This window comes from Magallana gigas, chromosome 1, assembly GCF_963853765.1.
Source record: "Magallana gigas chromosome 1, xbMagGiga1.1, whole genome shotgun sequence".
NCBI classification, from domain to species: Eukaryota; Metazoa; Mollusca; class Bivalvia; order Ostreida; family Ostreidae; genus Magallana; species Magallana gigas.
This window is the reverse complement of record NC_088853.1, coordinates 5,493,455-5,508,218: the sequence shown is the minus strand read 5'-3', so window position 1 is coordinate 5,508,218 and position 14,764 is coordinate 5,493,455. Positions and strand designations below refer to the sequence as shown.

The window sequence follows — 14,764 nt, the reverse complement described above, 5'->3', positions numbered from 1 at the left end:
GAGCGCATGGCTCAGTGGTCAAAGGCATTATAACTCAAAGTTGCAGGTTCAAACCCTGCCCTGCTCACTTGTTGTTTAGTCTTTAGATATAGCTTCTATATAAAGTCCTCCCTGCTGCAGTGGGTACCAGCTTACACTTGGGATCAACTTAAAATGGACTGGTGTCCTATCGATTGAGTAACGTTTATATGCTACATTAAGTACAATAGAAACTGAGTACCCTAATTTTGTAATAAATTGGGACAAATTACAAGTCAACACCAGAAATTTAGGTTTTTTTTCTTATTTATTGTTTCACAGATTAAATATCTTGTATAAATGGCATGATTTACACAAACATGGGTTTCATAAAGAGACAAAACATTTTATCTTAATCCTCTCTTCAAAACATAGAGAGTCTAAAAAGTTCAAACATATGTCAATTTGAAAAACAGAGGCTTACTAGTACAGTGTATTTTGATAATTTAACTTCTTTTATGTTTATAAGATAAGAAATAAAATATAGCGACACTAATAGCACTTGATTATAGAGAAATAGGAATCATCTCTATAAACATCCATACATTGCAACAATAATTAGTATATATACACTAATACTGGGGATTTATTGTCAGTTCATCTGCATAGCAGAGTAAGGAAACGGACATCACAGAACGCAATGTATTATATACCCAGAATATCACTACCACGTCAATCAGCTTTATCCAGTTACAATACCAAACAAAATGCAGCAAAGGAGAATACAGGTACTGTTTAAAAAAAGACTCCTTGAGGGTTATCAGATATGCCAACATTCCTGTCTTCCTAAACAATCACACACTCTCTTCTCTCTCTTTCACACACACACTTACACTGAGAAAAAAGAATTCATGAGAAAGTAATGGCTTTTGTCCACTGCCGACCATTATTTACACAAATTGACAATCCATTAAAATAGTTCATTACCATACATGTTCTGCCATTAACATCACCCAATAACATACATGTACTTCCAAAAACAATGTGCAGCTATCCAATGATGGGACGGAATATAAGTTCATTTTGTGGAATTTCATTATCACAGATGCCTAATTTTGATTGGTCGGTTTCCTACCGACGCTGGTCCCACGCCTCCTCGTTGAACGGATCAATCTGACGCTTACTGTATGCGTCCTTGAACTCTGACCCCAGCATGTTCAGGTCGCCCGAGTCACGGATCACTCCCTACAATAAAATTATTACATCAGTTTCACCTATATCTCTATATGAATGAACCTAGGCAAATATATCGATCTCTCATAATTTGCAATGATAAATGATTTTAATCCAAAGAGTTGTGTGTTTTCTTTGCCTGGGTCTTGGAGAGATTTTATAATCACATTTTTTAATTCTCGTTTTGATTTTTTAAGTTCCTATTTTATAGAATTTTTTATGCAAAAGATTCTCATTTCATTTCAAAAATAAAATGTGAAAATCTGTAGTGATGTGATCACAGTGTCATATCAAACATTTACACCATGGAAGACATCCACTGCTAAATGAGGCAAACACATGGTTAATAAGATATGTGTTTAATTTGGTATGCATTGAATACTTAAACTTAACTTGTATAAACCCTTACCTTGGGTAGATATCAGTATTAGCCCTTACCTTGGGTAGATATCACTATTAGCCCTTACCTTGGGTAGATATCACTATTAGCCCTTACCTTGTATAGATATCACTATTAGCCCTTACCTTGTATAGATATCAGTATCAGCCCTTACCTTAGGTAGATATCACTATTAGCCCTTACCTTGGGTAGATATCAGTATTAGCCCTTACCTTAGGTAGATATCAGTATTAGCCCTTACCTTGGGTAGATATCAGTATTAGCCCTTACCTTGGGTAGATATCAGTATTAGCCCTTACCTTGGGTAGATATCAGTATTAGCACTTACCTTGGGTAGATATCAGTATTAGCCCTTACCTTAGGTAGATATCTGTATTAGCCCTTACCTTGTATAGATATCAGTATTAGCCCTTACCTTGGGTAGATATCAGTATTAGCCCTTACCTTGGGTAGATATCAGTATTAGCCCTTACCTTGGGTAGATATCAGTATTAGCACTTACCTTGGGTAGATATCAGTATTAGCCCTTACCTTGGGTAGATATCTGTATTAGCCCTTACCTTGTATAGATATTACTATTAGCCCTTACCTTGTATAGATATCAGTATTAGCACTTACCTTAGGTAGATATCAGTATTAGCCCTTACCTTAGGTAGATATCAGTATTAGCCCTTACCTTATGTAGATATCACTATTAGCCCTTACCTTGTATAGATATCAGTATTAGCCCTTACCTTGGGTAGATATCAGTATTAGCCCTTACCTTGGGTAGATATCAGTAATAGCCCTTACCTTGGGTAGATATCACTATTAGCCCTTACCTTGGGTAGATATCCCAGCAGCCTCATGGCGTGCTCCCTGAGCAGTTTCTGTCTCTCCTCCTCAATGATCTGTTTCCTGAATGCCTCCATCCTCTCCTCCTCACGGCGCTCCTCAAGCTCCCGCTCGCAGTCTGCGGCGAACTGAGACTTCCTGTCATCAATGAGCTTCTCCACTGCTCGCTTGTGCTCAAGCTGCTTCATGCGGCGCTTGTTGGCATTCATCTGCTCGATGCGGTCATCCTCCGCAAATTTGGCCATCATCTGCAATGCAATTATATCAGCATGAATTCAATTGTAGTAAAGAAACCATTGGGAAGATTATTGAAATTACAGAGCATCATGTCAACCTGAGTGCTATAATGATAATTAAGTTCCATAGGGAATCTGTCTTTATGACGCCTGATGTTACAGAGTGACCCCCTTTTATAACATCTAAGGTTACTGATTTGTCCCTTCCCAGACTTTATGACTTTAGCCACAGGCCCCCGGGCCATAAAATTTAGACGAGCTCACTTTTGATCTCAGTCTCACTTTTACAAAAGGAATATATATTGCAAAAGTGAGATTGAGATCAAAAGTAAGCTCGTCTTACTTTTATGGCCCAAGGGCCAGAGTTATTCTCTTCATAACTGAAGTTACAAAATGCCCCCCTTATCAATGTAACGAAAGAGTTACTCTCCCCCCTCCCTCCCTTTCCCCTTATAACAACTGCAGTTATAACTATATCCCAAGAGTTGTGTCCCTTTACCTGTTGCCTGAACTCCTCCTCCTCGTCTTCCTCGGCCTTCCGTCGGAGATTCTTGAAGTGCATCTGTTGGGCGTGTGTACTCTGTAGCTCCAGCCTCTGTCTGATCCTCCTCTCCATGTCATCCTGTGTACAAAATTAGCAGCCAATCAGAACCATCCAAAAACATTTGTCATTCAATTCCGAGCCACGGAATCATTTATAATAAAAGAGATATTTAACAATCAGTTTGAAAAAAGTTTTTATTTTCTAAAGTAATATACTGTATTCCTTATTCTTTGCAAATATTTACATTGTAATTCCGCGATTCAAACATTTTGCATCAAATTGCGGGAAAATAAAATTGCAAATGCCTAATTTTTATAATAGGTCCATTTAGTTTTATCTGTTCAAAAAATTAAAATGAGATTTTAAAACTTGCAAGATGTGCTTCTCCCAATGTTACGCAAATAATAATTCCTCGCGTTTATTTAGGAATCTACAGTATGTGATATCACAGAGATTCACTGATCTTCCTTATGTGAAGTCTGAAACATATCATTTGAAAAATACAATATCCTTCTGATCCCAGAAACTAAGGTCCACCCCAATATGACAACTACTTGTGATACAGAACTTGGATCCATCTCCATACTTGTGACACAGAACTTGGATCCACCTCAATACTTGTGACACAGCACTTGGATCCACCTACCCTTTCTTTCTGTCTTTCTTTCTCCTCTTGCTCCTCCAGATACAGCTCCATGCGGATTCTCTCCATCTCCTTTCGGGCGGCGTCCTTAGCCGCGATATCTTCTGCCAGCTGAAAGGAAATCAATCGTCTTATGTTAGAGATAAAATTTCTTCATCTTACTAAATGGTCTTTTTTTAAAGACATCCATAAACCTACACAGTCATGTGATTTGTCTGACATTTAGCATGAGTATCATAATTTTAGAATCAGTCATTGTCTGAAAAAATGTTTTGATAAAATGAAAATAATAGGGTACAATTTGAAATCACATGAATTTGCTAAAAAAAATTAAGATTATCAAAAATAACTAAACATTGTACAATATAACATTCCCCCCCCCTTTCCCCATGCTCCCTCTTTCCCCACTTTCCCTCTCTTTCTTTATAATTCAATTCTCCATTGAAGCTTCCCTTGGTGTATTAGTCATCCTTACACCTTACAACCCCCTCTCTCTCTTCTTTCCCTTTCCCCCATGGTAAATAAATCTACTTACAGCGTTCTGTACGCGGGCCATGGCCTCCTCCTTTTGTTTCTTGCTCTCCATGCGCGCGTTTTCCCGCTGTTCCTGGAGCCGGGAGAACTGTAGGATTTTGCGGTTCTCCTCCTCCATCCTCTCGCGTTCCAGGACCTTCCATTCCTCGCGCGCCTCCTTGAACTCCGAGATGTACTTCTGGGTCGCCTTCTTCTTGGCCATCGTCAGCTCCCTCTCTCTACAAGACAATTCATTATTTGCTAGTTTCTGGAGTCGGATCATTGCCATTGTCAACTCAAGGCGAGCTCCCTTTCCCCACCAGTACACTAACTCTTTAACATTTATTTATGAATTCATAAACATCTTTCAAATCAAGAATATGACAAAAAGAAACAGTGTGTTGCTCAAGTGACTCCTAAACATGGACGTAAACGTAGACCAGGTAACAAAATGGAACTGCACTGTAATATTATCTCCATAACGTACACAAAATGTACAAAGACTTTAGTTTTGAACAAACAAAAGACTTTATGTCCTTAACACAAAGATAAAGTATGAAACAATCCACTCTGTCCCTGTGGCGTACCTCTGGTCCTCCTCGTAGATCTTGCGGACGATCTCGTCGATCATCAGCTTCTCCTTCAGGAACTCCTCGTAGGCCTGCTGTTTCTGCTCCTCGCGCTCCTCCAGCTGTCTCTCCAGCTCCTGTTGGTACCGGATCTGTTCCCGGTATTTCTCCACCTCGCGCTGCCGAGCTGCCTCCTCTGCTCGCTCGTGCTCAATCTTCATCTCGCGAGCTATCTCAGAGTCACGTTTCTAAAAAAAAATTTTTTAAAAGGCCTCATTACTAAGAACGTTATGGTAATGTTCTGATCGTTAATGCAGAAAACAAATTTAGTAATCTGTACCATGAAAAGTTGGGTAACAAAACTAATTTTCAATTAATTTTTCACAGGCAGCAGGGGAGTCGAGACTAAAAGCAAGATTAAATAGCAATACTGATGACAGATTTGTTTTCAACGTTAGGAATTTATTAGATATATTTACCATGACATCAAATTTGATGGCCTCTTTCTCTGCTATCTGGGCAGTCCTTTCTTTGTTCATGTACGCAGATCGTAGCTTAGCTTCTAATTCTCTCAACTCTAAACTGTAAACAAAGTAAATTGAATTGGTTCACTAAAATTATCTCAAAAACCTACATTTCAGGATATTGACACTTCAAAGAAAGGTTACAAAAAAATTTTCTTTCAAAATTGACATCACCAATTGAATGTAAATTATTTATATATTAAATATTCTGTAATTCAAATACCTTGGGTAAGTTTTGCCTGATAAGAGTATTTTAATAACTTGACAATTATTTTTTATGATTCTATGAATGACAGAAATACTTGAGGCATATGATGTGTGTATAAACATCTAAGATAACTGACTGAAGTTGTTACTGGAAAAGACAAATCCCTATTTCAAAAATTTGAATTTAAGAACTCTGTCAAAAAAAACCTCTTAATTTCCAGTATGTTTTCACTTTTCAAACATGTGGGTTTTTTCCATCTGACACCTGTTATAGCAAAATCAGATTACTCTTGTTTGTTTTACCTGATTTCCCTGATTTGCTGTCTCATCTTCTCGTCCCTGATGGAATCTAGTTTCCTCTTCTCTAGCTCTGCAGCCAGTCTCTCCTCTTGTAGCATCTGTTCCTCTCGGATCAAACGGTCCCTCTGTGCCTGGAGTGTAGCATTCAAAATTGACATCAGATTTACTGATACACATATTCTGTATTATTATCATCAGAGAAGAAGCTATAAAATGTAAGCAATAATTTCATATCTGGTCAAAAATTTGTTAAAATTTCAGTTATGTTAAATTCTCCTCAGATAACATTCATTTTGGTTAAACTCTTCTCATCCTCCTTATAAATGAGCTATTATTGACAATTCTCTCCTTTTCAGTTGAAAAAATCAGAACTTTACCTTTAATATTGCTTCTTCCATTTCTCTTTCTTTTTGTTCCATCATTGTACGCCTTATAAATCGTTTCTCTGATATTTTTTCTTCATTACTCATATTGGCTTCTAATCTTTTCTCCTCGTGCAGCCGACGAATTGTGTCCTCCCGATAATCTTCCTGCCTCCTCATGTTTTCGAGCTGCCTCTCTCTTGCCCCACCTGTCAGGGCTCGACGAACAGTTGTCTACAGGGAAAAAGGGCATTCATTATTAATAGGGGTTTAATAAGGGAGAATATAATTCAAACTGATCGTATAATAAGCAGTCACTACAACAGTAACAACACACTTTTTTATCTCTTTAGACAATAAAAACCAACAATAAATCAAATTTATACAGTAAAATCCAATAATGCAAAGTAAACGAATCAAATGAAAACAAAGCAGAGTAAATGCGATATACATATCATGCATATGAATATGATACACAAAACAGAATTGTTGAAAACGACAAACGTGCACATTCTATACAATATTTCAGCATGTTCAGAAGTTTTATTTACTTGAATGTAACATAATTCAGTTTAAGAATCATCTTGTGCAGGCTAGAAGGGACGGCACTCTACATCAGATAAACTAAGGGACGATACTCTGCATCAGATACATCAAGGAACGGTACTCTACATCAGATACATCAAGAGATACCAAGGAACGGTATTCTACATTAGATATACCAAAGGACGGTACTCTATATCAGATATACCAAGGGACGGTACTCTAAATATATCAGATACCCAAAGGGACGGTACTCTACATCAGATACACCAAGGGGCGGTACTCTATATCAGATTCACTAAGGGACGGTACTTTACATCAGATACACTAAGGGACGGTACTCTACATCAGATATGTCAAGGACGGTAGTCTACATTAAATACACGAAGGGACGGTACTCCACATCAGATACACGAAGGGACGGTACTACACATCAGATACACCATGGGACGGTACTCTACATCAGATACACTAAGGGACGGTACTCCACATCAGATACACCAAGGGACGGTACTCTACATCAGATACACTAAGGGACGGTACTCTACATCAGATACACCAAAAACGGTATTCTACATCAGATACACCAAGGGGCGGTACTCTACATCAGATTCACTAAGGGACGGTACTTTACATCAGATACACTAAGGGACGGTACTCTACATCAGATATGTCAAGGACGGTACTCTACATCAGATACACTAAGGGACGGTATTCCACATCAGATACACCAAGGGACGGTACTCTACATCAGATATACCAAGGGACGGTACTCTACATCAGATACACCAAGACACGGTACTTTACATCAGATACACCGAGGGATGGTACTCTACATCAGATACACCAAGGGACGATACTCTACATCAGATACACTAAGTGACGGTAATCTGCATCAGATACAACAAGGGACGGTACTTCGGAATACATAATTTACATGAGGTCACTTGCATACTTCGAAATACGTCAGTGAAATGTTGTCTTGCAAGACAAATATTCTCGCTGAGCATATTTTCACGTTTTAAACGCATACAAATACATATTCAGAACATTTACTTCTAATTCAAAGTCCAGAACAGACAAGTACGATTATAATTACAAGAGAAAGACATACCAAAGAACAGTGTAGAATTTATTTAAGTATAACAATTACAACAATTGACAATGTTGATTATAACAATATTTCACTTAAAATGAGTACTATAGCATGTTATCATTGATAAATTTGCCCACAAGGTTAAGAATTTCATTGTCTTGAAGCGAAGTTATGATCAAAATCGAAAATATCCCTTCGGTTCCCTGTGGTAGAGTTGTGCTGACTAACTTCCGGTTTCATGTACTCATCCCATTCGATCCTCAACTGGTCACGTGATACCCGAAGGGTATATAAGCTAAGAAAATCAGTAGGATCGGGGAGTCTGTGTTCGACGGCCGAGACATCAACACATCGAAGCCAGGAAAGAAATTAAGGTTGGTAAGAATAACCTGTCTGTAGTCTTACGTGCCTGTAATAGGCTTTCGAGACTATAGATGTATATTTGGAGTAATAAATATACAAATTGGCTTGTTGACAGTAGTTAGAACGCTACAGTCCCGGAACGGCGCGTACGCTCCTGTCTTCGAGCAGCGCATACGCAATCGTAGTTTGAAGTGCGTGCGCCACAGAGAACCGGGGGATATTATTTGTACATATTTCAAATTTAAATCTGTGATTGAGGAAATAGATCATTTAATTCACTCTTTGATTTGCTCAGGCAGAGCAGCCGAATCCCATATCGAACTCAGAAACGTTACATAAATTTGGTGGCAGCGAGCGGTGGGATTCGGCAAATACAAGAAATAATCACATTTAAAATTAGTTGTTAAAATAGAGTACTGTTTGTTTGTTTCTCTTTTATTTGTTAAATGATGAGCGCAATGGATGAAATGCTGGATGAGGAAATCTCTTTCCTTGAACAGAGTTGTGAGCGATTGCGCCTTGAAATAGAAAAGCAGTCGACACCAGTAGTGAGAAATAGATCGATGCGCGATTCTGGCATTGCTACTATACCCAAGGAAGTTGTAGTTCGGGAATGCTTACCTGATGGAATTGCGGATGATACAGTGGTGAGCGTGAATTTAAGGCAAACGGAAAACTCTCAGGCGGAGGGTAGTTACATTGATGGTGTTACTTTAAGAAAAACGGCACAACGAAAGCCTGCTTCTGCACAGAATGCACATTATGAAAGTGCGCAACAGTATCAAGTGGATGCGCCGGTAGCCGTGACTGATAGGCTATCAAACGCATCAAATGCGCATCTACAAACGGCGAGTGCGCTGCAAGAAAATCGTATGCATGCGCAACACCATTTACCACTGCAAGTGCATTCGCAGATACCAGTGCCAGCGCAAGCGCAACAACAATTAGCTACAGGTGAATTGAGTACAGTTACAGATTCTGTGGGCCAGAGACGAAATAACGACTTTGCGCTAAGGAGTTTTAACAGTCGTCCGCCTACGCAAATGCCAATCACCACCGACAGGAATGCAACAAAATGCAATATAAAACCTGCGACTTTTGACGGTAGTCATTCTTGGATTGATTACAAGTCTCATTTTGACGCTTGTGCGGCCATTAATAACTGGTCTGATAGAGAGAAAGGACTCTATTTAGCCGTATCATTACGAGGTGCAGCGCAAGGGGTGCTTGGGAATGTCTCGTCAGAGACGGGACAACAGTATAATCTGTTGGTTGAAGCACTGGAGGAGCGATTTGCGCCGCCGAATCAAACTGAGCTTTACCGTGCGCAATTGAAAGAGAGACGACAGAGAGCTTCGGAAACACTGACAGAACTAGGTCAAGCAATTAGGAGACTTACTTGTCTGGCTTATCCTTCAGTACTAATGGAGGTAAGAGAAACGCTTGGAAAAGAGGCATTTATAGATGCGCTGGTAGATTCCGACATGCGATTGCGCATAAAGCAAAGTAGACCTCAAAATTTGAATGAAGCAATACGCTTAGCAGTTGAGTTGGACGCATATTACAAGACTGAAAAGAGAAGCCACGTGCACAGTGTGAACTTCACAAAACCCACTAGTGAGAATGAATCGCAGTCCAAAGATTTATTTGAAATGATGCAGACACTTCAGGATAAGATAGAATCGTTAGAGAAGCGCATTGAGGAGAAAGGTAAAAATCAAAGCGTTCTTGAAGGTCACAGATTTGCCAATACACAAAGAAGCGGGAAAGTGAAGTGTTACAAATGCTCAGAAGAAGGACACATCCGTAGAAATTGTCCCAAATTGAAGAGAGAGCGCGACAGTAGTACTCGACGCAGTGAGCAGCCTAAAGAGGGGAATGCGCGTCGAATTCGCGGTAAGCAGAGGCGAAACAATCGAAAGAGTTCTAAAGGAAATGTAGGGGCAAGCAACTTATGTGAAGAAGCGGGTATTTTTATAGATTCAGAAGTAAACGGCCTCAAAACAAAACTTCTCATTGATACTGGTGCATCCCTGACTTTGTTGTCTAAGAGAATATATGACAAACTACCAGACAAGCCCGTATTAGAGGAGAGTAGACAAGTTATAACGAGTGCCAGTGGCTCAAGACTTTGTCAGTATGGAAAAGCCGATTTCGTTATAAAGATAGGAAGGTCGAGGGAAACGGTGAAACTAATGGTAGCGGATATTAGTGTAGACGGGATACTGGGTCTTGATTTTCTTAGAGCATGCAAAGGAGATATAAACTTCGAACAAAGTTCTCTGAAATTGAATAATGAGGAGTGTCGCTTCTCATGGGAAGGTACATTAGGGTGCTATAGGGTAACGGCGGATAAGGATGTGTGCCTGCCACCGAGAAGTGAAGTTGTAATTCAGGCTAAGGTACCGGGAGAAAATACATTTGGTTCCGCAGACTATTTGGTAGAGGCTGAGCCAAAGTTTCTTGAGAGTGGACGCGCATTGGTTGGCCGAACTTTGGTAAAGGGACATAATATTGTGCCAGTTTGTCTCATGAATATCACTGAGAGCGTGCAGCAAATTCATGGTGGTACTTTGATTGCAAAAATGACTGCAGTGGAAGAACAAAATGCTTCCGCGGGTGAGGCTGAAAATAGTGCTAAGGGATTACGCAGTGATTTGCGGGAGTTGTTTGACAGGTGCAAACTTAATCTGTCTCCTGCGCAGTTTTCGAAGGTAGAACTATTCTTGCACAAAAACGAGGATTTGTTCGCAACATCGAACTATGATTTAGGGCGGACACATGTTGTGAAACACAAGATAAATACTGAACTAGGAACTCGTCCTATCAAACAGGCGCCTCGACGAATCCCTCTACATTTATCTCAAGAGGTTGATAAGCAAGTCAATGAAATGGTTGATAAAGGGGTAATCGAAACATCTATCAGCCCGTGGGCATCACCCGTTGTCCTAGTTCGTAAGAAAGATGGGACAATGCGCTTTTGCGTTGACTATCGTCGATTAAACGAAGTTACAGTGAAAGATGCATATCCACTTCCAAAGATAGAGGAAGCGTTTGACCATCTTTCAGGGCATGCTATGTTTTCTACACTAGATCTCAGCAGTGGGTACTGGCAGGTCGGCATGGAAAAAGGAGACAAGGAGAAGACTGCCTTTGTTACGCGCAAAGGGTTATATCAGTTTAGGGTTATGCCCTTCGGTTTGTGTTGTGCACCTGCCACTTTCGAACGTCTCATGGAGACAGTGCTTGCAGGCCTTCAATGGGACAAGTGCTTGGTATATCTGGACGATATAATTGTTGTCGGGAAATCGTTTGAAGACATGCTAGAAAATCTCGGAGAGGTGTTCAAGCGTTTGCGACAGGCAGGTCTCAAACTAAAGGCTAAAAAGTGCAACCTTTTTGCAAAGAAGGTTTCGTACCTTGGGCATATAATATCTCAGGATGGTATTGCTACTGATCCGGAAAAGGTAAAAGCAGTTGCTGATTGGCCGATACCAAGTAATGTCTCAGAAATTCGATCTTTCCTTGGTCTTTGCAGCTACTACAGGCGCTTCATACGAGACTTTGCTTCCATAGCCAAGCCCCTGCATCGACTCACTGAGAAGGGAAGGAAGTTTCAATGGACGAAAGAGACCCAAGAAGCTTTTGAGGTGTTGCGTGATCGATTGGTCAGTGCGCCAATTTTAGCATTACCTGATGTAACAAAGCAATTTATACTAGATACGGATGCCAGTGGAACGGCAATCGGTGCTGTGCTTTCGCAGAAAATTGATGATAAAGAACGTGTGATTGCATATGCAAGCCGAACCTTGTCTAAAGCTGAAAAGCGATATTGCGTTACCAGGAGAGAATTATTGGCGGTTGTTCACTTCATCAAGCATTTTCGACACTACCTTTATGGATGTCATTTTCTTATCAGGACAGACCACGGATCACTAAGATGGCTGTTACGATTTAAGGATCCGGAAGGTCAAATGGCGAGGTGGCTGGAAGTGATCAGTACGTACGACTTTGAGATTGAGCACCGCCCTGGTCGAAAGCATGGTAACGCAGATGCACTCAGTAGAATACCATGTCCCCAGTGTGGTTTCGAACCTGAAACAGTGCAAAAAGTTCGAACTGTGTACGCAAATCTAGACTCGAGCGAGAAAGATGACCTTACTTTGAAAGAGGCGCAAAGTGAAAGCAAGGACATTCAGTTGGTTCGTTCTTGGGTTGAAAGTGGGAAAAGACCTTGTAACTCGAAGATAACGCAGCAAGGGTTTGTGGTGAAATCACTCTGGAATCAATTTGATCGCCTGTGCATAAAAGAAGGGCTGTTAATGCGAAAATGGATACTGCTACCCTCAGGCAAGGAAACATTCCAGGCTATTATCCCCAATGAAGAGCGTCGGAGAGTCCTTAATATGTGCCATGACAGCCATACATCAGGACACTTAGGTGTTACGAAGACTCTGGCCAAAATAAGGCAAAGGTATTACTGGCCTGGGCTTCAGAAAGATGTCCATCAGTATATTTCCGGTTGTGAAAAATGCACCATGCGCAAGAATCCAAATCCAAAGCAAAGAGCTCCTATGCAAATTGCTGGTTCCGGTACTCCAATGGAGAGGATTGCAACTGATATATTGTGCGAATTGCCAGAGACGGACAGAGGAAATCGCCATATACTTGTAGTGTCCGATTATTTTACAAAGTGGACAGAGGCTTTCGCTTTACAAAGTATGGATGCTGAAACCGTAGCAAGCACAATCATGGAGCAAGTTATAGCCAGATTTGGCGTACCATCAGTTCTGCATTCTGATCAAGGGCGCCAATACGAGAGCAAGCTGTTTTCTGAAATGTGTCGGTTATTGGGTATTAGGAAAACACGTACCACCCCTTATCACCCGAAATCAGATGGTATGGTGGAACGATTTAACCGTACACTGCTCTCGATGCTCAGTACCTATGTTCAAGAAAACCAGCGTGACTGGGATGTGTATCTCCCTTATTTATTAATGGCTTACAGATCCACAGCGCACGAGACAACTAACTTCTCCCCAAACATGTTGATGTTGGGTAGAGAGGCGACTACTCCGTTAGACCTGATGTACGAGATGCCATCTGATATAAAAGACATTCCTTCTAATCAGTGGGTATGGATTTTGCGTGAACGCCTGGAAACCGCGCACAAAATTGTTAGAGAACATACAGAAAAAGAGATGCTACGCCAGAAGAAATATCATGATGCGAAAGTAGCATGGTCTATGTTTGAACCCGGTGAAAAGGTCTATGTGTATTTTCCGGTTAGAAAAAGCGGCTGTTCGCCAAAACTGACATCGTTTTGGAAAGGTCCTTTTGTCATAGAGAAAAAGTTGTCTGATTTTCTTTACATAGTAGCATGCGGATTTCGAGGCAAGAGTGGTGTTATTCATTGCGATCGCATGCGAAAGTGTAAATCTCAGATATTGACAGGTGAAGAACAAGAACTGTCAGTAGAGAGAAACGAAATAGAGTATGAGGCTGACAACTTGCATGCTATTGATGACAATACGCATTTGTGTGATAATGATTTAGAAAGCGCGAGCGCAGACCTTAAAAGTAGACCCCTGCGCCGGAAACGCGCACCTGCTTGGCATGATGATTTTGTGGTAGAATACAAAATATAGTTCAGTTATAATATCTGTATTGTTTAAATTGTGTAAATAGTGAGCAGACAGAATTCAATGTTTTGTTTTGTTATTTTATTTTGTAGGAAATGGTAAACACTAAGACCACTACTAGAAAAGAGGGACACCGATGTCCTATGTGCAATGAGCGCATTATGGAAGAGAATTCCTGGGAAAAACATGTTATAGAGTGTGGAAGGAAGCGTCGCCAGAAAAGATTTGAGTGTACGCAGTGTGATTACGCCACCAACAAGAAGGGTGATATGCTGAGACACGAGAGAACACGGCACGGTGGTAGTTCTGGAACCGTACAAGCAGAAAGCGAGTCTGATCATGAGTGGGAATCATTGGATCCTGGGAGTCTCTCTGACGTGGTAGGTGAATCTGACATCCTGCGCACAATCCCTGTTACCCCAGAAGTGACGAAGAGGAAACCCACGAGACCACTTCCAGTTTATGTTCCTAGAGCAAAGGCCATAGTGAGTCCTGATGCCGTTGTTCCAACTGCTCCAAGTCCTTTTGCGACTCCGATGATAACTCCACGTGAGCGAGCAGCTAAAGACCTCACCATTACTGCTTCTGCATCCAAACCAAGCACCTTAAGGGCCGTTGCTGTTCAAGCTGGTATACTTACCGTGGACGCATCTACCCAGACCTTGACTTCAACGGGAGTAAATGTTGGCACGCAGACAGAAGGAACTAAGAGGAGGCGCTTAGGTCGAGTTCAGAAATCGTATCAAGTTGGTGGAGAATCGGTGATAGAAGTCCATGAAGATGAAGAGTGGTTTTAA

General features: G+C 40.7%; 2 protein-coding genes across 2 annotated transcripts; one reads left to right on the top strand and one right to left on the bottom strand.

Annotated features, from left to right (window-relative positions):
- Positions 1 to 323: 323 nt before the first annotated feature.
- LOC105323929 (meiosis-specific nuclear structural protein 1) lies at positions 324 to 6,569 on the bottom strand. The gene is made up of 9 exons (XM_034465464.2): positions 6,339 to 6,569; positions 5,965 to 6,092; positions 5,410 to 5,512; positions 4,949 to 5,178; positions 4,384 to 4,600; positions 3,852 to 3,959; positions 3,161 to 3,283; positions 2,413 to 2,673; positions 324 to 1,203 (listed from the first exon to the last, which is right to left on the bottom strand). The coding sequence occupies exons 1-9, from the start codon at positions 6,501 to 6,503 to the stop codon at positions 1,090 to 1,092; spliced, it is 1,449 nt and encodes a 482-aa protein (XP_034321355.2). The 5' UTR covers positions 6,504 to 6,569; the 3' UTR covers positions 324 to 1,089.
- A 2,214-nt stretch (positions 6,570 to 8,783) lies between these two features.
- LOC105318033 (retrovirus-related Pol polyprotein from transposon 412) lies at positions 8,784 to 14,764 on the top strand. The gene is made up of 2 exons (XM_066084825.1): positions 8,784 to 13,610; positions 14,060 to 14,764. Exons 1-2 carry the CDS (start codon positions 8,784 to 8,786, stop codon positions 14,762 to 14,764), a joined length of 5,532 nt encoding a protein of 1,843 aa, XP_065940897.1.

What these genes read in the sequence shown, in the direction of transcription:
- LOC105323929 (XM_034465464.2), bottom strand. Translation starts at nt 6,503, where the DNA reads ATGAGGAGGCAGGAAGATTATCGGGAGGACACAATTCGTCGGCTGCAC. An exon ending in CCATCAAATTTGATGTCATG is followed by an intron (nt 5,179 to 5,409) that starts GTAAATATATCT and finishes ATTTTTTTTTAG; the next exon opens with AAACGTGACTCTGAGATAGC. An exon ending in AGGAGGAGTTCAGGCAACAG is followed by an intron (nt 2,674 to 3,160) that starts GTAAAGGGACAC and finishes ATTGCATTGCAG; the next exon opens with ATGATGGCCAAATTTGCGGA.
- LOC105318033 (XM_066084825.1), top strand. Translation starts at nt 8,784, where the DNA reads ATGGATGAAATGCTGGATGAGGAAATCTCTTTCCTTGAACAGAGTTGT. An exon ending in AGGTCTATGTGTATTTTCCG is followed by an intron (nt 13,611 to 14,059) that starts GTTAGAAAAAGC and finishes TTTATTTTGTAG; the next exon opens with GAAATGGTAAACACTAAGAC.